Genomic DNA, 23,784 nt, shown 5'->3' with positions numbered 1-23,784 from the left:
TGTGGGTGTGTGTATATATATATATATATATATATATATAAATAAATAAATACAGGGCCAACCTTAGGGGGGTGCAACTGGTGCCCCACGCTTGAGGGGGCCCTGCAGCGATGGCGACACTGATCTTGCCATGCATACATATATATTTATTTATTTATATTTAAAATTACCTAACTAAAAAGTGAGCAATATTACATGTGTTTGAAAATAAAAAAATGTGTTCTACTGTCTAGGGTCTGCCATCAGGAGTTAAAGGGGATGTTATGAGACATAACATCCCCTCTTTTTTCTTGTTTTTACTTTTCACGTTTTTCCTTATGGTATTAAAAAGGGGGAAGGGGGTTCAAACCTTTGTCACTTTTTTCACTCCTGATAAGTTTTTTATCTTTCCATGCACAAGCTAGTAATGGGCTTTTGGTCATTGACTTGCAGAACGTTTTCTGCTTTAGTTAAATGTTAGTGGCTACTAGAATTCAGGGGGGCGCCGACACTGATCTTGCATACCCCTCAGCAAATGTGCAGTTGCACCCCTGCACACTAGCAACCGTGTAGCAACACGCCCTAGAGTTTTGCTTGGGCAAGCACTAGATAGACTTTTGGTAAAGTTTTTCACAGGCTCAAAACGATCTTCATGTAGTGGAAACAAATGAGCTCATGGCAGACATCCTCACTAATGCAAGCCAGATGTTGTCTGTGATAGATAGTTCCCTTCCCCCTACTGCTGTAATGTAAACAGCCCTGCCACACCCATGGAAAAACTGGAGAGCTCCTGGAATTCTGACAGTCAGACGATGCATGTGGTCCTGATCAGTGCGTTTCTGCTCCAGCTCGCAGCCGTTCGGAGAACTAAATGTGCTTCTTTCTGCAAACACACAAAGATTAAATATAGCAGGCGGTTCTAGCAGTTCACGTTTGCTGTGTTGACTGTATGACTCCGATGTTGTGTAGTTTGGAAAAGTTTGTTTTTAAGGAGTTTTTACTGTGAATGTAAATTATGCTGAACTCTGGAGGAAAGTGAAACTCGTGAGTACGGTTACACATGCTTTTTAACTCTTTTCTGTCTCACAGTTTTCTGCACGTTGTTGCACTCCTTTAACTGTGAATCTTGAGTTGTTTCATGCATTTGCTACTGTGTACATATAAAAAAGCATTTTTCATCTTAAAGACATTTAAAGGTCTAAAGGATTAGCCTATTCTTAAATCCTTGAGAAGCTAATATAAATTTCCATTTGTGTTATTTCATAATTTGAATGATTTTACTGTTATTTTATTTTATTAACTTTATTTCAGTTAACAAGGCAACATTTCTCATTTTCATTTAGTTTAACTTTGTGAACTAACATAGCTAAAACTAAGACTGTAATTAATAAAAACGATATAAATATTTAAGAAGAACAAAAACTAATAGAAATGACAGAAACAACAAAATTGCAACAACTTAAAATTACATTTAAGCAAAACATTAAAGCGGAATGTATATTAAAATAGTAGGCCTATCTATAGTATCGCTATAGTAGTATCTCAACAATACTACATTCAATTCAAGTTTATTTGTATAGCGCTTTTCACGATACAAATCGTTGCAAAGCAGCTTTACAGAAAATTCAGTTTCTACAATATATTTAGTAGTAGCTTGTCAGTGGTGACTGTCAAATTGATGGCAAAAATGTACGGTAAAATTCGGTTAATGACGTAATATATGACACAAAATAACACTGGTGTAAAAAATTTATGTAAATGTCAAATGTAATGTCACGTATGTTGAAGCTTATTAAAAAATGTGGGGCAAAAACATAGGCTAAAATATTTTATTATTTGCAAACATGCTTTGTGTGTCTGTGCAAGCTGAATGTAAAGTGCATTGGAAATAAATGTGCTTTTGTCTTTTCTGTTACAGGACAGACATCTATGAAGAGGCTGTAGATGTGTGTCATATTTGGATTGAACATCTGGAAATTGTGAGGCGTTTCTCGCCAGAGGCCGTCACATGTCATGAGCATGGTCAGAGAAAGACTTTGTGTTTCATAGCAGTGTGTGCCTATGTCAGATTCTCCGTTACGTTTCTACAAGCTCAAGGGCTGATATGAATAAAGCAGCGTCGTGGTCAGAGGAGGAGGTCTCGCTCTGGCTGACCGATCAGGGCCTGCAGGAATTCTCAGAACCATTACGAAACTACGACGGACCGGCTTTGTTAAATCTTACGACGGATGACTTCAAGAGGTCACCCCTCTCCAGAGTCACATCAGACAGTGGTCATCTGCTCCTGGAAAAGATTGAGACTCTTAAGATCGAGCATCATATCGACGTCCACAAGAATGGACAGGCCGACGGGCACATGGTGTTGAATCATAACGGGAATGCTGGGAGTGCCGGAAAGGCTCACCGGAATGGCGTGGTGAATGGCTTCCACAAGGAACTGGTGCAGATTCCCATACCAGAGCCAGCTTCTCCGCGGTTTCCTCCTGAATGGGGAAAGACGGCCGTGGCTCTTGTCTATGCCTTATGCTGCTTCGTCTTGACCACCGTCATTATTTCTGTGGTCCATGAACGTGTGCCTCCTAAGGAGGCATCTCCACCGCTCCCTGACAAGTTCTTTGACTTTTTTGACCGAGTGGAGTGGGCTTTCACTATATGCGAGATCAACGGAATGATTCTGATGGTCTTGTGGATTATACAGTTGAGTCTCTTAAAACACAAGTGAGTTTTCGAAGTAGCACACACTGTGTATGTGAATCATTCATGAATGCTGTTTGTAGGTGGTTCTCATTACATAACCTGTAATGTCCCAGGCATATTTTACCCCAAATTCAAAAGAAATAAATAATATCTATTTAGCTTAATGAGGAGAATTTTTATACTTTGACATAATTGTCATGACAATTAAGCATTTTAGCTTAAATTAACAATAAAGTAATGAGAATATTTTATTGCATTACAGTAATAAGTTGTGCTTAATTGTTTATTTAAATAATATATTATTCATGAAATTCAACAGTAATCAGAAGAAAAATATAATTTCTATAATTTCTTTTTTTGCATTTTAGTAATGAGACAATAAGACAATTACAGTAATACAAAACATGTAAATTATAGTTTTGTCTGATTTAAAATATTTTTGTAACAAGCACAATTTTCACAAAAATATCATTAATGTAATGCAAAAAGTTATATTTTCATATGCTAACTGTTTTATGAATTACATATTATTTAAATAATATAATTTTTGTGACAATTAAGCACAGTTTTCAATAAAATTATTATTAATCCAAGAAAATATTATTCTCATTACTAATTAAAATAAATAAATATTTTGATTATTGTTTTCTGAATTAACTAGTTTAAATAATATTTTCATAATTAAGTACACATTTCACTTAATCATTACAATGCAATGAAATAAACAATATCTTTGTTACTGCAATGCAAAAAATATGAATTATATTTTAAATTATATTTAATTAATTTTATATTAATAAACAATATTTAAATAATATTTTTGTCTATTAAGCACAATTTTAATCATTACCATAATACGGGACACTGATTCTCATTACTGTAATGCAGTAAAAATTATTTGAATGGTATTTTGTTCTCATAGCTGTAATACGAATACAATATTATTTAAATGACACTTGAGCATAATTGTCCTTCATATTGTCATTACCATAATGCAAAAACATATTCTCTTTACTGTAATGATTGAAAAAAACAAAACAAGAATTGCTGTATTTCTTTATTTAATCATCATTGGGAATCATCATGTAAAATGTCTGGATGTCACATTATGGTAATGAGCATTCAAGAGGAAAATGTGCTTGATTGTCGTGACCGTACTTTCACAATTCAAAACCTTAATGAATAGACCAAGTCTTATATCTTGTGACAAAATGTGACTTGCTTGGACATGTGAGACGCACCCTAGTAGTACTGTGGTTAAAATATTAAACCACCACATCTGCCTTCCACAGATCAATTGTTGGCCGACGCTTCTTCTTCATAGTCGGGACGCTCTACCTCTACAGGTGCATCACCATGTACATTACTACTCTTCCAGTGCCTGGCATGCACTTCAAATGCTCTCCTAAGGTAAATACAACATAATCTCACTCTCCTTTCCCATTCTCATATTACTTGTTTACTTTTTAACGCTGTTAAACCTTATAATCAGCACAAATAACATTGTTAAGCAGGCAGGCTGGTTGGCCAGTTAAAGGAATAGTTCACCCAAAATATTCTAGATACAATGGAATGGAATGGAAGAGGATAGTGACTCTCTTTAAATCTTAAAAAATAATGAAAAAGTATCATACAGACTTTATGGATGATGTATTGCATATTTTCTATGAATTCAATTTTCATCCCAGAACCTTTATTCCGGTTTATTCTGTCTCACAGGATAGGTTAGGTGACCATCTATGTTTTGAACAGTTGATGTAAAGTATTCGTGACTGTTCTATAAATGTCCTCAGAGCAGAGGTCACAAAGGGACATATTTCACGTTGCACCGAGAAGCCGTTCATGGAAAATGGGAAGTGTGCTATTTTCAACTGTTTTCCCTGTCCATATGTTCTGGCAAACCACTTATATTGAGAATCGGGATAGTGTCAGAAAGAAGTTGACAGGTCGTTTTTGTACTTAATTTGTTTTCACATTACTTTTATGGGATTCAAATAGAAATATAGGTTTTTAGAAAAAGCTTAAGCATGGAGGTCCAGTCCTAAACTTAACACTCAGTAAGGAGTAAGCAGATTGTGATTTATTTTTATATATTACTTAAAGCTGCAGTCCGTACATTTTTTTGGTTAAAAATGATCCACAATCAATATTTGAGCAAGTACATAACCAGCCAGTGTTCAAAACTATCGCCTTACTTTAGCCCGATTCACAACAGTTATCTTATAATAATGTTTTCTAATTTGAGTGGTATGGGTAGGTTTTCGCGGGAAATTCGAGCGTGCTGCTGCGTCATTGCTGTAAACCGAAAGAAGTTGTCCCGGCTACTAGGCTATAGCATGTGAGGATCCTGCAGGTGGCGGATCGTTTATAGCCTTTTCTCACAGCAGCCAGAATAATTAAATGTATCATTCTGATGGCGGATTGTAATCCAGAAAGGATTATGTGTTTATGAAACACATGTGAATGAAATTAAATTATTTTCCAGTTATAAATGTGCTTCTGATTACAGATCGCAATATACGGTGAAAATTCTTATTTGGGTCATATTCCAAGAAGTATGCTAGAATCTGTGAAGTACAGTAAATATCCACACCGGTGACTGACTGCCACACGTACTCTTCAGAACATTAGATTCATCCGCGCTGGAGCCGTGCCGCCGCACAACCCACGCAAGGAAGATAATTCCGCACACAACTGCAATTGCAGGTTTTCAAACAGAGATGGCGACAAAGAGGCAAAACTTACGGACTGCAGCTTTAAACTATATTTTTATGACATTTAAGCACAATTTCACTAAAATGATCATTAATCCAACAAAATATTATTCTCATGTAATGCAAAGAATTAAAAGGATATTTTCTTATGAGTAAAATATTGTTTAAGTAATACTTTCATGACAATTAAGCACAATTTTCACTTAAATGATCATTACCGCAATGAAAGAAAATATTATTTTTGTTACTGTAATGCAATATTTAAAAGGTATTTTGTTCATATTACTTTTATATGAATAAAACGTTATTAAAATAATATTTTAATGTCAATTAAGCACAATTTTCACTTAAATGATCATTACTGCAATGAAAGAAAATATTATTTTTGTTACTGTAATGCAATATTTAAAAGGTATTTTGTTCATATTACTTTTATATGAATAAAACGTTATTAAAATAATATTTTAATGTCAATTAAGCACTATTTTCACTTAAATGATCATTACCGCAATGAAAGAAAATAATATTTTGGTTACTGTAATGCAATATTTAAAAGGTATTTTGTTCATATTACTTTTATATGAATAGAACGTTATTTAAATAATATTTTAATGTCAATTAAGCACTATTTTTACTTAAATGATCATTACCGTCATCCAAGGCAATGTTATTCTCATTACTGTAAGTAATGAGACAATTATTTTAATGATGCTTTGTTCTCTTTGCTTTAATATGAATAAAATATTATTAAAATAATATTTTTAGGGTCGTGAATATGCCTGGAAAGTTGATACGAAAATTCATTTTATGATTGTGATGTTAGCGAGTCAATTTGATCTGCAAATTTCATGTATTAAGACTGACCCTATTAGGTTTTAAGTTTTAGATTTATGCTTTTTACATGAAATGTACACTGTGTTGACAGCATACATTTTTATCAGTTTGTGCATGTGAATCAAACCCCTACTGGAAAATGCGCGCGCACACACACACACACAAATAAATAAATATTTAAAATATAAATTCACATTTTTGTGGAAAACAAATGTAAAAAAAAATAGATCAAAATTAAATCAAATATTTAATTAATATAAGGGTTAATATAAGGGTCAAATAAGGGTTAAATAAGAAAACAATGTAAGTAAGTGTCAGAAAATGGCAAATAGTGAAATCTATGGAAATTTGCTATTTTCTTCATAGAAATGAATAGGGAACTATTTTCCCTATCAGTGGGAGTCTGCATGTACCGGAAAAATTTGCAATATTATTGTGAAATGAAAGGATTTTTTTTAGAGTGTAAGTCCTCTAGTGTTGCCATGCTGACAGTCCACTGGTGTGACTCGTTGTGGCTGATGAACACGCAGCGTTAAAGGCAGGAAATCCACACCACGGGACCTGCAGGAAACACGTATTATCAAGCAACTCTTTGACTCTTGTTAGAACCTGTTTTCCTGTTGTATGCAGTTGCTGAAAGCCAGACAAAAACACCAAGAACTTTGTTTATTAGGAGCCGGTGTTTGCTTTTATGTCAAGTCTCAAAGGGGTTATTTGTTCATTTAAGCTCTCGACATGAACACATGCTGAGTTTGTAAAAACAAAATAGGACAAGCAGTGTATGGAAATTGGTTTAAGGAATTATGGGAGAATGTCATGATGCTAATGCTTGTTTGTTGTTTCTGGCAGCTGTATGGTGACTGGGAATCTCAGATGCGGCGGGTGATGAAAATGATCGCAGGAGGAGGTCTGACCATCACAGGCTCTCATAACATGTGTGGAGACTACTTGTACAGCGGCCACACAGTCATGCTAACCCTCACTTGTCTCTTCATGAAGGAGTGTGAGTAACTCTGCTGTGAGGAGAGATTTGAAACGACACCATCCTCTAGTGGACAGTTGAAACACAAGTTTTGATTATACAGCTGTACCAAAAAGTATTTGGATATTATGATGCGTTTAAAAGTGTAGGAATTGTATTGCCTTAGATGATTATGAGTTTTCAATTCCTGGCTCTGTTTGGATCAGATGGAACATAAGCTTAAAGTAGTAATGCAATATTTATCAACCAAAACTATATTTTATATGATCAATATTTTCAAATAAATGAGTGATTATGCAAATATATATATATTATTGTTACTGTTTTATTACCATGTTATTACTACATTTGCACCCTTTTTATTTCAGACTAATTGAAATGTATACATTTTACATGAACTACAGGAAACACACTCTGATGCAAGATTATTATTTTAATACTCAGGAAATTTTTATTAGAATATGTCTTTTGAAATTTATAAGAACATATGATTTGAGAATTTAAATTGAGAATCCATTACAATCGATGGATTTAAATTTATTTTAACTTATATAGTGTTTATATCATGATAGTCAAAAATATGAATTCAAAATAGTCTACATTTATGAAACCTACATTTTCCTTCTAACAAAACTCTATAAATATTACTCTAGAATGTTTGCAGACAAAATAGATGCATTATACTTGCATGAAGTTTCACTTTATCAGTGGTTCACTAGGGCCTTTAATAACTACTTTATTAACAATATTCAGTCCGAAAAGTATGTGAGATGTGGAAAAGAGGTTAAATATATTTTATTAAGTATTATATTAATAGGTATTTTTGAGACACAGAAAGCCTCAGTTGATACCTGGGTCAAAATGGACCCAAACCAAATGGTGTATCTGTATACATTTTACATGAACTACAGGAAACACACTCTGATGCAAGATTATTATTTTAATACTCAGGAAATTTTTATTAGAATATGTCTTTTGAAATTTATAAGAACATATGATTTGAGAATTTAAATTGAGAATCCATTACAATCGATGGATTTAAATTTATTTTAACTTATATAGTGTTTATATCATGATAGTCAAAAATATGAATTCAAAATAGTCTACATTTATGAAACCTACATTTTCCTTCTAACAAAACTCTATAAATATTACTCTAGAATGTTTGCAGACAAAATAGATGCATTATACTTGCATGAAGTTTCACTTTATCAGTGGTTCACTAGGGCCTTTAATAACTACTTTATTAACAATATTCAGTCCGAAAAGTATGTGAGATATGGAAAAGAGGTTAAATATAGTTTATTAAGTATTATATTAATAGGTATTTTTGAGACACAGAAAGCCTCAGTTGATACCTGGGTCAAAATGGACCCAAACCAAATGGTGTATCTTTTTTTTATGTATATCTCATGTATATCTCTATTTTAAATGTAAAATCTTATTTTTGAAAGTTCTAAAAGTTAGGCACAAGTTTAGTTCCTGTGCTAAAAAATAATAATCGGTAACACTTTATTTTAAGGTGTCCTTGTTACACATGTAACATGTACTTACTATTATAATAACAATTAGTTATGCATAATTACATGCAAGTAACCCTAAGCCAAACCCTAACCATATAGTAAGTACATGTAGTTAGTTAATATTACTCAGTACATAAATGTATAATTACACTGTAACAAGGACACCTTAAAGTGTAACCTAATAATTGTATGCTTTATCACTTACATTTCTCTTCTGTATCTACACGTATAGTTGTTCACTCTTTTAAGACATAACAGCATTGACAGTTTGGGCAGAAATGTGCTGAAATGCTCAATGCAAAAAAAACGTATTGGTCCTCAAAATACATTTTGAGTCGACTTTATGCAAGTTTTGCTTGCTGTCAGTAGATTTTTGCATTATTTCATTAGTTTTCTATTTGGTAGACTCAAACTGCAGTTTTTTTCTTGCATTAGCCTTGAAGCAAATAGTCTATAATCTTATGTTCTACATTATAAGAGTCCTGATTTCCTTGTTCCTCACAGATTCGCCTAGACGGTTCTGGTGGTACCACTGGGGCTGTTGGGCTCTGTCTGCAATAGGATTGTTTTGCATCCTTCTTGCTCATGACCACTACACGATTGATGTCGTCGTGGCCTACTTCATCACCACACGTCTCTTCTGGTGGTATCACACAATGGCCAACCAACAAGTACGTCTGTTTGTTTTGGCACAGCACACATGCCACAATTTCCATTCAGAGCTCTGCGTCAACTTGTTTTATTTTAACCTTCTTCATCTGCATCTTTTCTAGGTGCTCAAAGAGACATCCCAGACCAACTTTGTCACCCATGTATGGTGGTACCGATTTTTCCGGTACCTGGAAAACAATGTTCCCGCCGTCGTCCCCTGCAGCTACCAGAAGCCCTTCTCGTGGCAATCGCTGCATTGGGGCCATGTGAAGTACACACGGATAGACTCGGATTGACTAACGTGCAAATGCTCCATTTGGATGTTGGTCTCCAAAACATGTGCCCAAAGTGCCAGAACTAACCTGATCCCTTTAACTAACAAAACCAGTCATCCAAAGCATCTCATTCCTCTGTGACCTCACAGGATTGGTTTTGGATGTAAAACTTAGCACATATGGGGCTGAGAACAATATGGCTGTAGGAGGAACCATTGTCAGTGATTTTCTTCTCTCTAGTTGTGTTATTGGGCTTGTGTTGGCCTGTGGCATCATCTTGCATTGCACCAACAAAATTCACAAAAAAACGAGCCAGCAAACTAAAAGTTATTTATTTTCCAGAATAACATGACAATTTTTTCTAGTCATCTGCTAAATAATGCGTCCTGTCAGAGACGGTTAATATGAATATAATTTTAATTTTTTTGAACTTACTTACGTTGAGAGCTACAGAAGATGTTTATCGTTTGGATAATCTAATGCTCCTCAGTGCCTTAATAGTTCAGAGTGAACAGTGTTCTGGCGGTCAACTGTAGTAATGTATTTATGTTCATTCGAAGAGAATTTCAGTGTTTTGGACTTCATATTTGGGGTAGTCGTGCTGTAACTACCCTTTGCGAATTCATGTAGCACATATGCTTGAAACAGAGCTCACCTCGTTGCTCGAATGTAACAACTGTACTGTTTGTTCTGAAAGTGTATTTTCACGACAGTGTCAGTAATGCTAATTCCTTTGTCCATAACCATTTCTCTGATGTTGTTTTCGGAATGTATTTATTTCTGTTTTTGTTGTGTTATATTTAGTATTTGTCGCTGGAATCATTTTTTTGGCACGTTGTTTGTCTGTCGAACAGCTGGTGCTTTATGGCTCTGACTGAATGTTCTGGGTTTGACTGACAAGACGATGTGAACCGATCCATCCTTTCCACGAGCCAGAACAAATGATCTGTCCCATTGACCATCCAATGCAACAAGCTGCTATATTGTGATTTAATTGTAGGAGGTGTTCATCCATTGACAAACAAATAAATGACAAAATATTAGCACAAAACAGCTTTGCTTGATTATATTTACATTTAGTCATTTAGCAGACGCTTTTATCCAAAGCCACTTACAAATGAGGGCAATAGAAGCAATCAAAACCAACAAAAGTTCTGTGACAAGTCTCGGTTAGCCTAATGCAGTTCATGTACAAGGTATTTTTTATAATAAAAAGAAAACAAGAAGATAGAATAGAGAATGCTAGTGTTAGTAGTAAGAATAGAAATAGAATAGAGAGTGCTAGAGTTAGAGGGTCAATTGTAGATGGAAGAGATATGTTTTAGTCGTTTCTTGAAGTTGGATAAGGACTGCTTAGATTGAGTTGGGCAGGTCATTCCACCAGGAGGGAACAGTTAATGTAAAAGTCTGTGAAAGTGATTTTGTGCCTCTTTGGGATGGCACTATAATGTGCTGTTCGCCGTTGATTATTTGATTTATTTTTAAGTTACAGTATAAACAGTCTAAATTATTAATATTTGTCATGATCTTAAAGGGGTCATATGATGTTGCTAAAAAGAACATTATTTTGTGTATTTGGTGTAATGAAATGTGTTTATGCGGTTTAAGGTTAAAAAAACACATTATTTTCCACATACTGTACATTATTGTTTCTCCTCTATGCCCCGCCTTTCTGAAACGCGTCGATTTTTACAAAAATGTGCTCTGATTGGCCAGCTATCCAGTGCGTAGTGATTGGCCGAATACCTCAAGCGTGTGACGGAAATGTTATGCCCCTTATCATACTGTGATGCCGTGTCCCGGCCGGAGCGACGAGACAAAAACATTAAAACCCATTATAAACGAGGCATTTGTTGCATCCAGTGGGGACATAATTACAGATTATAATGACTTATACTGTCTTTTTACGCGTTGCATCGCGCCGCATAAACATAAAACCATGTCTGCATTTGTGATCTGAGAAATGACAAACTCTGCTACTCTACACTGCTCAAAACTCGCGTTTGAATCGTCAGTGGCAAATTCTTTAAATATAAAAAACGTACTTGCAGTCTGTGAGTCAGAACAGCCGGCATTGTAAGTTCAGTCTTCCGTTAAATGCACTGTAAATTAAATGCGCTCTGGAACAGTGTTGTAAATACAACTTAACCACTGATTTCTAGTTGTGTCATCTTTTGGAAGGCCAAACAAAGTAGTTTCGCTTTCACAACGAAATGGCGATGGCAGCAACAATACTACAGCGAGAATAAAAGTTACGCCTTCTTTCTTTGCGTGAACATTTGGGCGGTGTTATGCAAATCTTCCCACATCGTGACGTAGACATGTGGGGGCGTGTTAGAACGAGCCGTTTTAGGTAGGCGTGGTTAACCCTTAACTTTTAGAAAGAATATCTCTTTGGGTTTGAGACTTTACACACAGTCTTTGAAACTTTACAGATCTTCTTTATGCACCAAGAGCTTGTAACACTCTAAAGAGAAAGGAAAAATGTAAATCGCATCATGTGACCCCTTTAAAGAAAAGTTCATTTAAAGGCTCATTTAAATAGTTTGGTAAACAAATACTGTATATCAATTGTTTTATTTATACTGTAATGATTTCAATGTAAGATAGCCTCACATGGCACCATGAAATGTAGAGATTTTAGATCTAAGTAGTGCCACAAGTGTAAGCTAAGGCTTTGGGCTTAAATATGAATATAAATGTTTCGTTTTGGTCACATTATTTTATGGGGCACCAGCCAAGGAATTTCACCTTGACAGTAAAGAACAATCATGGAAGATTGTTGAATAGATAAGAATTACATAAATTAGAGGAAGTTGTAGTCTGACCAATCTGAAGGATTTGTGAGATATTGATAACTTGTAGAGCCTCTTACTGTATTGTCAACACAAGGAAGGCACAATTATAATAAAATGAGTTTTATTAACAAAAGGATAGACAAGAGTAACTAACAACTACTAAATGGGTATAATGAATGGATAAAGAGCAAAAGATTGATAGATGCAAGTGACTGAGTTGGATGTTACTATGGAAGTAATTAGGTAAACCTTATTCTCGATTCAACAAATCAAGAGCTTATTTGTTATTAATTAACATCAGCTATATAAAATCTAATGCAATAGATAATCATATACTGACAATACACACTAATTCCAACGGTCTCTTAGGAAGAGGTTTGGAAAGAGTGATATTTACATTCTACCTGGTCATGTCTGAGCGGTGATGTCTTCCACTTGTTGATCTGAGTCACGTTGCAGTGGGAAGAAAGGAGTTGAACCCGTTTCACAGTCTAGAACACGAAGCACTGGTGAACGATGAACTCCTGAGCACTGAGAAGGTCTTTGGTCTGGAAACACACAAACAGAGGAGCCTTGAAGGTGAGTGTTCTGAAGTCTGTGCTGAAGATCCAGGCAAACTGGAACACGCAGAGAGAGGATCACTGACAAGACGATTCTGACGTTGGTAGAGAAAATCCTGGCAGTCTGGAACACAAAGAGAGGATCACTGAAGAGAAGGTTCTGAAGTTGTGGCAGAAGATGGGGGGCACTAAGCTTGTGGTCATTGTTGCTGATGCAGTTTCCAAACTCCCCAAATGTGCTTCTTTCAGAACATCTTTGATTCTCCTTGGAATACTTTAGCGTAGCAGCTTAGCAACATAGAAAGAGAGATGACTCTTTCTTTTTCTCTGAGAGAAACTTTTAATCCTTCCTGAGAAGGAGGGATTTGCAAGTTGGCACCTTTCAAATCCAGCGTTTTGATTGGCTGAAGCTGTCGGAGGTGGTCATGGTATGGCTGTATAAAAAAGCTTTTAAAAATATAACTTTTTATTGTTATTATTATTTTATATTATTGTTACACCACTTGACATTTTTTGGAATGATTCAATCAAAATTTTTGTACTGAACTGTAGAATTTTTTTTTTAATGTAGAAACTAAAATTGATACAAGGATTTTGCATATCTAAAAATCTGACTGAGATTTTCTCCTATTTCTGGCATCTCTTTACTTGTTAGTGACTATATTTGCATATAGACCAATAATGTGTTTATTTCCAATAATCAGAGTACAGACTTAACTACAGAAGGATGCTCACATGCCCGTTTATTGCAATTTTATTGCAATTGTTATGATTAGGAGCTTAATCGCATCAATTTGATCGTATTGGGTTTGCATGAGGTAAAGTTTAATTGCAATATTGCCCAAATCTCATTAGAATTGCATTATGAGGGTGTATTTAAACGTCATTGTCCCAAACCATTTTATGTTCTGCAAGTGCTAAAGGCGATATATGGAGACCTGTACAGACGGGACAATGTGGTCCCGAGTGGCCCACACACACATTCAGGCGTGGGCGGCTATTTCCAGTACACCCTCTTTATGATCACCAGTAAAGGCTACATTAAACCGTCGATACAAGCCATCGTCAGTGGAATAGTCAAGGTATGCTTTACTGGCCTGCTCTCATTTAAAATGCATTTCTGATATGTTAACATATAAATGTGTACCCTTTGGATTAGTTCGTGTAAATGCCTTCAGCATGTCATTGATAATGTTTTCTACTCTGTGTATCAGAGCATTGATATAGCTCACAGGAATTTGAGACCTGGACGCATTTTCATAAATAAAGGGCAACTAGTTGATACATTCATGCATGAACAACCCTGAGGAGGAGAGAAACAGGTTTGTTTGTTTGCTAATATTGATCTAGCTGTATTGTAAAGGAACTCAAATCCCACCAGTGGCAGAAATCAGCTTTAATTATTAAAGGGATAGTTTGCGCAGAAATTAAAATGCTGTCATCATTTACTCACCCTCATGTTTCTTTCTTCTGTGGAACACAAAAGTATATTTTGGAAGAATGTCTGTAACATTCAAACTGTTTCGGGTCCTACTGACTTCCATTATAATTATGATTAATTATGATTCCAATTAATACAAAAGATAGTTGCCACACAACAGTCTTTATTTCAGTGACTACAATAAGATTTACAGTCAGAAATCAAATTACACAAATGCTCGTTTAAATTGTAAGTATAAATCTAAAAGTTGGAAGTTGCCCCAGGTTGGGGCAAGTTGTCACTTTTTTTTTTTTTTTACCCAAACTATGCTTTCATATTGTTGTATGTACACTCTAAAAAATGCTGGGTTATTTCAACCCAACTTTGGGTCAAATTTGGAGTAACCCAACTTTTGGGTTAAAAATTTAACCCAACAGTTGGGTTAGTCCATATTTGACCCAAAGTTGGGTTGAAACAACCCAGCATTTTTTAGAGTGTAACATTTAAATTTAGCGGTTTTATTAAGTGTTTTACATCTCATAATTGTGTTACAGTAAAATGTGATGACAGCTAGCCACAGTCTCTCCTAATGGTTTAATTGATATGTTTGTGTTAAAAACACTTAATATTAGTTACACATTAAACAACACTCATGTAACAGCTGTGAGTTACTACAGGTTAATTTCTGACTCTGTTTCCAACCCAGATATGAATTCAATACAGACAAGCAGATTGTCATCATGAAATTCACAGACCTGGACGGGGATGGTATGGGCTTGCTCAGGTATAAAAAACACCTTTTACTTCAAATAATTATAAGTTTCAGTGCAAACATAATAATATCTTAGGGATTTATTGGCTATGTATCTGCCCTCAGCTGGTTTGCTGTACATCCCGTCAGTATGAATGACACCAATCGCATGGTAAGCTCGGACAACCTCGGCTACGCCTCCTTTGCCTTCGAGCAAGAGAAAAACAAAAGGTCAACCTTTTAATTAGAGCCTTTTCCCCCTGAGCCCCATCATCAAGGTTAATTAATTGTCTTTATTAGTTGTAATCTACTTGAAGAGTTCACAAGGACATTTTGCCATTCAATATAGTCAATAGTTCTCCTGAGAATGCTCTAAACACGGAGGAAGTTTATTGAAGATGGATAATTAATGTTGTTATTATGCCAGATCTCTTTGCCCTATAAATTAAACAGAAGATACAATTTATGTTGCTTATGTCGGCAGTTATTTTTAATAGGCTTTTTGACTCGGGGACTACAGTATGAAAAGCTCAGCAGTTATGCATCACGGTCTGTTTACCTCCAGGGCCCTTTTGTAGCCGGCTTTTCCTCCAGTAATCTTGGAGATTCATCTCTCAACATTCGCGGCCCTGTCTGTGTGAACACCGGCAAGAAGTATGACTACCTTAACAGCTCCTGTCCCATTGGTGGAGTGAGTTACTTATCAACAGTGTTGTGCGCCATTTAGATTTACTGTAATTTACTTCGTTTTCTAAATGTGTCACACTAATTCAAATCTTCTTGGGCGGGATTGTTGAATTTGCAATCCAGTAAATGTATCTTTTCTGTCATTCCAATCCAAATTCCACTGTCCAAAAAAAATATGTAGTATATCTTTTTTGTTATATTTGAATATCATTTTTCTAAATATCTATATTATATATTATATATGTTGACCTTTTCAAAAACGTTAAAATTGACTTTGCCAATTCTTATGGTTACATAATTTGACAGGTAGATAATTATGGTTATGCTTTTTCTTGTGACCAGGGGATACTGATGGAGATCCTTTCTGGGATGAAATTAGAGATGCAGTTTTGGGACCCCCTTCCAACAAGACCACGGCTTGTCATCAGCCTAAACCAATCCTCTTCAGCACTGGGGAGGTATGAGGACAAGTAGAGCTCATAAAGAAACGGAATAACCTGATATACAATATGGTATCTTTTGTTATTATTAGCATAAGATAAGAATGTGCCAAAAGGGAAATTCGCTCCAGAATTGCCACTTTTTACACAGTACATGACGATAGGTAATGGCAAGTATTCATAACTCTTTTATTTGTTTTGAAATAATAACCGTGATAGTCGCTTCTGTGCAGATGGATTCGCCCCTCCCATGGCATCCAGCCATCGTGGACGTTCAGATCATCACTATCGGCTCTTTAGCCATAGTTGCAGTCCCAGGAGAATTTACGTGAGTTCTGTTAATTAGTATAAGGCCAATTAAAATAGGAAACTGTGGCTCTGTAACCAGCCAATATTGTTTACCCCAAATTGTCTTCTGTGTTCTAGTACCATGTCAGGAGAAGGATACGAGAGGCAGTCAAAAAGCTGAGAATTGCACATTCACTACTGGTAAAAAGTTTGGAATAATTAAGACTTTTTAATGACTTTGAAAGAAGTCCCTTCTGCTTACCAAGGCTGCATTTATTTGATTAAAATACAGTAAGAACAGTAATTTTGTGTAATGTAATTAGAATTTAAAATAACTATTTTCTATTTTAATATTTTCTAATATCTAATTTATTCCTGTAATGCAAAGCTGAATTTTCATCATCATTACGCCAGCCAGAAAATTATTTTAAATTCTTCTGATTTTGGTGCTTCATTTTGTCAGTTATTATTGGAGCTCAGTTATTTTTGCAGCTTGATATTTTTGTGGAAAATGCCATACATTTTTTTCTCAGGATTCTTTGACGAATAGGAAGTTCAAAAGAACAGTATTCATTTCAAACAGAAATCTTTTGTAATATTATAAATGTCTTTACTGTCACTTTCGATCAGTTTAATGCATCCTTGCTGAATAAATGTATTCATTTCTTTTTATTAATCTTTCTTACACCAAACCTTTGACTAGCAGTGTATCCCAGTTTATGCAAAAATATTAAGCAGCAAAAACTGTTTTTAACATTGATAAGAAATGTTTTAGCAAATCAGCATATCAGAATGAATTCTGAAGGCTCATGTGACACTGAAGACTGGAGTAATGATGCTGAAAATTCAGCTTTTTTTAATATTTCAAAAACAGTTTTCATTAAAAAATTTAATTATTCTAAATGTAATTCTTATTCGAAGCCAGTAGTCTACATATAGGGATAGTTCACCCAAAAGTGAAAACTCTATTAATACAAATATAATAAATTAATTTGTTTAAAGCTATGATCTGTTTTTAGAGGATTCCATTTTAAGTTGAATAAACATATATTTTGACACAAATATCAATATGTTTAGGGGGAATAGACAGTGGTGTATTTTGACATAACAGTCATTTCACATGATTTGCATAGGAGTTGGAGGTGAAAGAGTCTTTTGCTAATGCAGAGGTGGTCGTCGCTGGTCTGTGCAACATCTACACCCACTACATCACAACATACGAAGAGTATCAGGTATATACTGCATGCCTCAGTTTTAGTGAACCATCGACGCTTACAAAAACATACCGTAATATAGTCATGGTATTTACATGGTGCTCCAGGGTCAGTGATCCAAAATATATATATGAAGAGTTCAGATGCAAAAGCCTCTAAGTGCCATCTGAAATTTTCATCTAAAATGAGCATGACCTATATTTATGTTCATTTATTTCACTTTAATGGCATAGAAAAGGACCTATATATTGTCATTAAAGTAAAATCACTGAACCTAAACATAGGAGCCTGACAAAAATGCTAATTTTAGAAGAAAATTTCAGATAGCACTTAGAGGCTTTTGCATCGGAACTCTTCATATGTGTCTGTATTTTTCCTCTATCCTCACAGATCCAGCGATATGAGGGCGCATCCACTATTTATGGTCCTCACACTCTCTCGGCTTACATCCAGCACTACAGAGGCCTGGCCAGAGCTATAGCTCACGTAATGCTCTGGTGCCTTACAGTCATTTGTGACTTTTTGATGAACTGAAATGGCCTGCCTGATCTCATGAATGAATCAATTTTTCACAGGAAACAATTGGAGAGCTGCCTAAGGGTCCTGAACCCCCTTTCTTTGATGAAGACAAACTTTTTAATCAAGTGCAGGACCCAGTTGCAGATGTAGCTCCAGCTGACACCACATTTGGTGACGTTTTGCAGCAGGTTAACCCCATCTATAAAGTGGTAGGTCAATAATTCTGATGTACAAACAGTACAGTAAAGGTGCGGTCACTTTTACTATTGCTTGGAGCAATTTTGTGGACAAAATCAATCATTTCAATAGGAATCCACATGTTTGGGAGTTTCGCATGAGTGTGAAAAAGATCCCCGCGTGAAGATTTTGCTCTTGTTCAAGTTGGACATGTGAATTTGATGCGCTAACCATCATAACGCTGCTTGATTTGAATGCAACTTCTACGCTGTTGACAATGGACCTTTTTTGCATATGAAAAATGTGACTTCTCATTAAAACTGTCCTAGTGAAAGCTTACTATTATAAATTGGCAGGCTTCATGTGATTCATTTATTCTAAAGGGAGAAATTGCATCTGTCACATTTGTCGCTGGAAACCCAAGACACTCTGGAAATATTGTGAGTTCTTAAGTAGCAGTAACTGTACAGTAATCTCTTGCTAAACATGCTCTTTTATGCATGAGATATTACTAATCTGTGGTGATTATGATATCAGAGAGATAAGACATTTGTCACAGTGGAGAGGTTTCATAACGACACCAACTCATGGGAAATAATTCACACGGACGCATCGTGGGAAACAAGGTAATGTGTTTTCTAACGACAGTACAGTACATGCTTCAGAAAGATGCATTTTTTAATGCTTTTGAAATGTTATCATATTCGTTTGAATCCTTCAATAATTTTACTTTGAGGTTGAGTTAATAAAGCCATCTTAAAGCTGATGGTATCTTTCAAGGTCTATCCCCGATAAGGCAAACGCTGAATTAATCACTTATTAATTATATAGGCAGTTCAATCCTCGGGCTGAAATCCATGTGTGATCCCTAAAGGAATTCTAGATTAGACAGTCTGTACATTTATGTTGACATAATGCGTAAAGGTAAAAAACACAGTATGTCAGCAAAACTGGAACTGATAAAAGGGCATCAACGTTTTTAATTGAATGTTAATTTATTTGATATTAGTTTTCCAAATTCTGTTCAAAATTCTGTGAGCATAGAGACAGACCTGAGTTTTCGAACTGGGATAACATAAAAAAACAGTGAAAAACAGTGTAAAAATGTTAAATGATAATATTAATAATTAAAAATAAATATATACTATAATATGGACTCATTATGTATATTCAGGTTTCACTGGATTAAAGGACTTGCTGGCCGGAGTCAGTCAAAAGTGGAGTGGCACATCCCGCTCACGGCACAGACAGGAACCTACCGGATTCAACACTTTGGACACTACAAACAATTCACGGATAACAACACCATCACACCATACGTTGGCACTTCTGATGCTTTTAAAGTCACCAGAAGCTTTTACTACTATTGATCAGTGTATCACTGAGAAAGAACACTAGACACAACGCTGACAGATATTAGCTGCTCGTAAGGCAGTGCTCAATTAAAAACATCAATCTGTAACTTAATGTTGTTGTTCTTTACACTGTCTACATAAGTGAAACATTCATACAGCAAGAGTACTAAAATGTCAATACTGGTTTCTAAGGTGAAGTAATTGTTTTGTGAAGTATTAAACTATCTATAAAACTGCTGCAATAGCTCCTGTTTATATTTTATATATTTAAATCAAGTTTTTTGGGCAGTGTAGAGTAGGGCTTGTTGTTTGTCATTTCTCCGATCACAAATGCAGACATGGTTTTATGTTTACGCGGCGTGATGCAACGCAACGCGTAAAAAGACAGTATAAGTCATTATAATCCATAATTATGTCCCCATTGGATGCAACGGATGCCTAGTTTATAATGGGTTTTCAATGTTTTTGAATCATCGCTCCGGCCTGACAGGGCATCATCACAGTATGGTAAGGGGCGTAACATTTCCGTCACACGCTTGAGGTATTCGGCCAATCACAACGCACTGGATAGCTGACCAATCACAGCACACCTCGCTTTTTCAGGCCGATGAGCTTTGTAAAAATGTACGCATTTCAGAAAGGCGGGGCATAGAGGAGATACAATAATGTACAGTATGTGGAAAATAATGTGTTTTTTTAACCTTAAACCGCATAAACACATTTCATTCCACTAAATGCACAAAATAATGTTCTTTTTATCAGCATCATATGACCCCTTTAATAAAAATTTTTAATTTAAATTTGTGTCCTAGTAATTATGCACTAGGCCCATTCATTTTATAAAAGTAGCAAGCACCTTGCAAACAGAAAAACAAAATGGCTCAAAAGTTTGAAAAATAACAAATTTCAGCCTTAAGTAATAAAGCCTCAGTAGTTTGATTCTGATTTTAAGAAAATACATAGAAATAATGTTTTTGTAAAGACTGATAGTAGTTTTCCATACAGTAGAAAAGTTTCCATTAGGCCTACACGTATTAGGCCCTCAATGTTTTTCGCCATGTTGAAAAGACTTCAATAAATGTCGGTGAGTTGTAGATATGCTAGTATAGTGTAGTTTTTAGTAATGCGAAGACCGAAAATTAGGCAATGAATCACACCTACTGTATTGTCGTGCTTTATCAACGGGAGAATCAGTACCGATATATGGCCGAAGAAGCAGAAAAGGTCTCAAGCCACAAGCCAGAAGATGAGAAGACGACAAAGAGTAAGACACACACACAAAACCTGCGTAAACATCGGTACAGTGAACACAAGGTGGAAAGATTCGATGACAGAAAATTTAGTAGGGAGTAGTGGATGCTCAAGATTTATTGGAAGGTAAAGGAATTAATTATTGTGTAGAAAACTCGCTAGTATCATCGACATTTTCATAAAACTCAGAAGGACGTTCATGAAGCGTGGTACACAGCTTTTGTCGTGTCGATACTTAAAAGTACACAAAGAACAGCAATGCTAATGCTAGCTCAAGAACTACTGAATGTACAACCTGTACTTATACTTGTAGCATATCAAAAATGTTTTTTAGGGTTTCATTATCATTTAAAATGAGTCACAAATGCAAAAAAGAAGTCAGGAGACATGTCACGAAGTTAATTTGATTTGGTTTTTTTATTGATGGTTAGTTGATTTTCTAGAATTATATTTTCATAACTCTCTTTGTAGCACTATGAAGATCTCAGCTTATTTTTTTTTGTCCTGATGATTCCGTCAAATTCTCCCTCCAGTTCTGATGCCAATCACTTAGATAATAAATTATTTCAAGCACGCCATGATCGAATAACAAGTTCATAAAAACAGAATTGGAATTCAGGTATAAAAAAAGTTCTAAGTGCTACACAAACTTTAATACTGTCACCTTTAAGGCATCTTAATATTTAACAAAAATGTGTCCATGTGTATTTAAACAATGTTCTTACATTCCCCACTTAGAAAACGTTTGAAGTGGGAAATTATTAGTAGCAAGCCTGTAAATATCTTATAAAATATAGCAAAACTACTTATCAACAAACCAGATACAAAGTGTGAACCATTTCTAAAATGTTCATAAAACATGCAGATACATACAAAAGTGTATGAATGGGTTTCATCTGTTAAAACTCTCTGTACTTGGGTGTTAATGTAAATACTGAAAGAAAACCAACAAAAAAAACAAACCACTTTAAATACAGTGCCAAAGCTTACAAAAGTAAATTGGTGCGTCCGAAATCGCGTACTGTCTGAGTAGCTACTACATTTGAATTTACTTTACGACCGTTAAAAAAGTACATATGAATGAAAACCGGACATACTACATCCGCCATGTTGCTACTGTCACACGACCTACCCGTTGCCATTTCCATTCATAAATTCTCTCCCGTGGCCTCATGGGATAGTAATGCCTTGTCCAAATACCCACACTTGAGGTCTTTGCACTTGACCACTTGAACACTTATATGACGTATTTCCTGTATTTGGCCCAAGTGTTCAAGTGAGGATGAAGACCACAAGTGTGTGTTGAACTATTCTTTACCTGATGGGACACACTTATAGTGTTGTAAAAATGCAAGTGTTTACATAGCTTTATTTTAATTTGAAATACTTTGCATTTTAAAATCAACTTCTAAATGTCTGTTCAGTAGTCTCTGCGGTGCTTCTAATTAAGTGATAAAAAGCAGTTGCAAATGTTGTACAAAATAAATATCACCACTACTCATCTTTGCACCAATAAAACGTAAAAACACTGTTTTTCTACCATTTGGTTTCTTGATCCATCACCTCTTGAGAACTAGAGAACAGAATGTTTTATGGCTGAGAATATGAAATGGGATTACCCTACATCCAACTTTGACTAAATGTGACTCAGACTTGTGAAAGGTCACAAAATTTAAGCATATAATTTTGACAGGGATAAGACATTTTTTTATTTTATGTTCTTTGGCAAACAACAACAACAAAAACATTCTACCCCAAGAGTATGCATGTTGGTTTGACAGTTTTGCAAAGGTTGGATAGTGAGATACTGGGGAACACTGATGCTCCTGAGAAGAAGCATCATGCGTGTTCACCTCAGATTTGTAAGGTTAAAAAAGATGTTTGTCTAAAATGTTGGTAAAATGATATAAATCACAAATCTAAATTTGATCAGTCCAACTGAGTTGAGCTTTCCATAGATCACTGACTTTCAACTAAAAAGTCTGTCATCATCTACCCACCCACATAATGTTTTACCCATTTAACAACATGTAAATGCTACTCCATGTAATAAAAATGCACGCTAATCACTGGCTGTTAAGTGCTTAGTTTAATAAAAACGCTCTATCTAAGGTCAGGATTTGAACCCTAATCCCATTTCATGTTAATCCAAAAGGTTTATACCATTTAACACTTATATAGAGAACTGCTAAGTAGTAAGTGTTTCTTTTTTCTTTGGTCATGTCTTATCTTACCTAGCACACCAAAAAAGGTGCATGACACCCTTGCCCCTGAGGCAGCTAATGTCTGTGTCACCACTTCAACTAAGAGGAATGAAAATAACTGCACAGAAGCAGAGAAAGAGTATGCAGACAGTAAGCAGCAGTGGGTGGGTTGGAGGGTACCAGACAGGAATGCATTTCTGCTGGGGCCTTTGAGAATTGTGGGCCGTAGTGTGTTGACTGTCTCTGGAATCAAACAGTGTAACCGATGGAATCTCCAACCAGCTACCTCACTTGGAGTTCCAGCAGGGGGATGGGAGTGGGATGTGATTTAAAGGGGTCATATGATGCGATTTCAAGTTTTGCTTTCTCTTTGGAGTGTTACAAGCTCTTGGTGCATAAAGAAGATCTGTAAATTTGCAAAGACTAAAGTATCAAATCCAAAAAGATATTCTTTATAAAAGTTAA

At 35.4% G+C, this 23,784-nt stretch overlaps 1 protein-coding gene and 1 pseudogene across 2 annotated transcripts in view; both read left to right on the top strand.

The window, feature by feature from the left end:
* The window catches only part of LOC107557355 (phosphatidylcholine:ceramide cholinephosphotransferase 1-like), a 42,103-nt gene extending 31,406 nt beyond the window's left edge, over positions 1–10,697 (top strand). The window contains exons 1-6 of one of the 2 annotated variants that reach the window (XM_016240747.1): positions 840–1,023; positions 1,898–2,697; positions 3,969–4,086; positions 7,074–7,227; positions 9,234–9,400; positions 9,503–10,697. In XM_016240747.1, the coding sequence (XP_016096233.1) occupies positions 2,084–2,697; positions 3,969–4,086; positions 7,074–7,227; positions 9,234–9,400; positions 9,503–9,676 (1,227 nt within the window). In that variant the 5' untranslated portion in view covers positions 840–1,023; positions 1,898–2,083 and the 3' untranslated portion in view covers positions 9,677–10,697. Of the gene's footprint in view, positions 1–839; positions 1,024–1,897; positions 2,698–3,968; positions 4,087–7,073; positions 7,228–9,233; positions 9,401–9,502 lie in introns of those variants that run through there. The other variant, XM_016240746.1, reaches the window with a different exon arrangement.
* A 1,919-nt stretch (positions 10,698–12,616) lies between these two features.
* LOC107557318 (neutral ceramidase-like) lies at positions 12,617–19,879 on the top strand (annotated as a pseudogene).
* The last annotated feature ends 3,905 nt before the right edge of the window (positions 19,880–23,784 follow it).

Source organism: Sinocyclocheilus grahami, unplaced genomic scaffold (genome assembly GCF_001515645.1).
Source record: "Sinocyclocheilus grahami isolate Dianchi unplaced genomic scaffold, SAMN03320097.WGS_v1.1 scaffold599.1, whole genome shotgun sequence".
In the NCBI taxonomy this organism is placed as follows: domain Eukaryota; kingdom Metazoa; phylum Chordata; class Actinopteri; order Cypriniformes; family Cyprinidae; genus Sinocyclocheilus; species Sinocyclocheilus grahami.
This window is presented reverse-complemented; position numbering and strand designations above follow the sequence as displayed.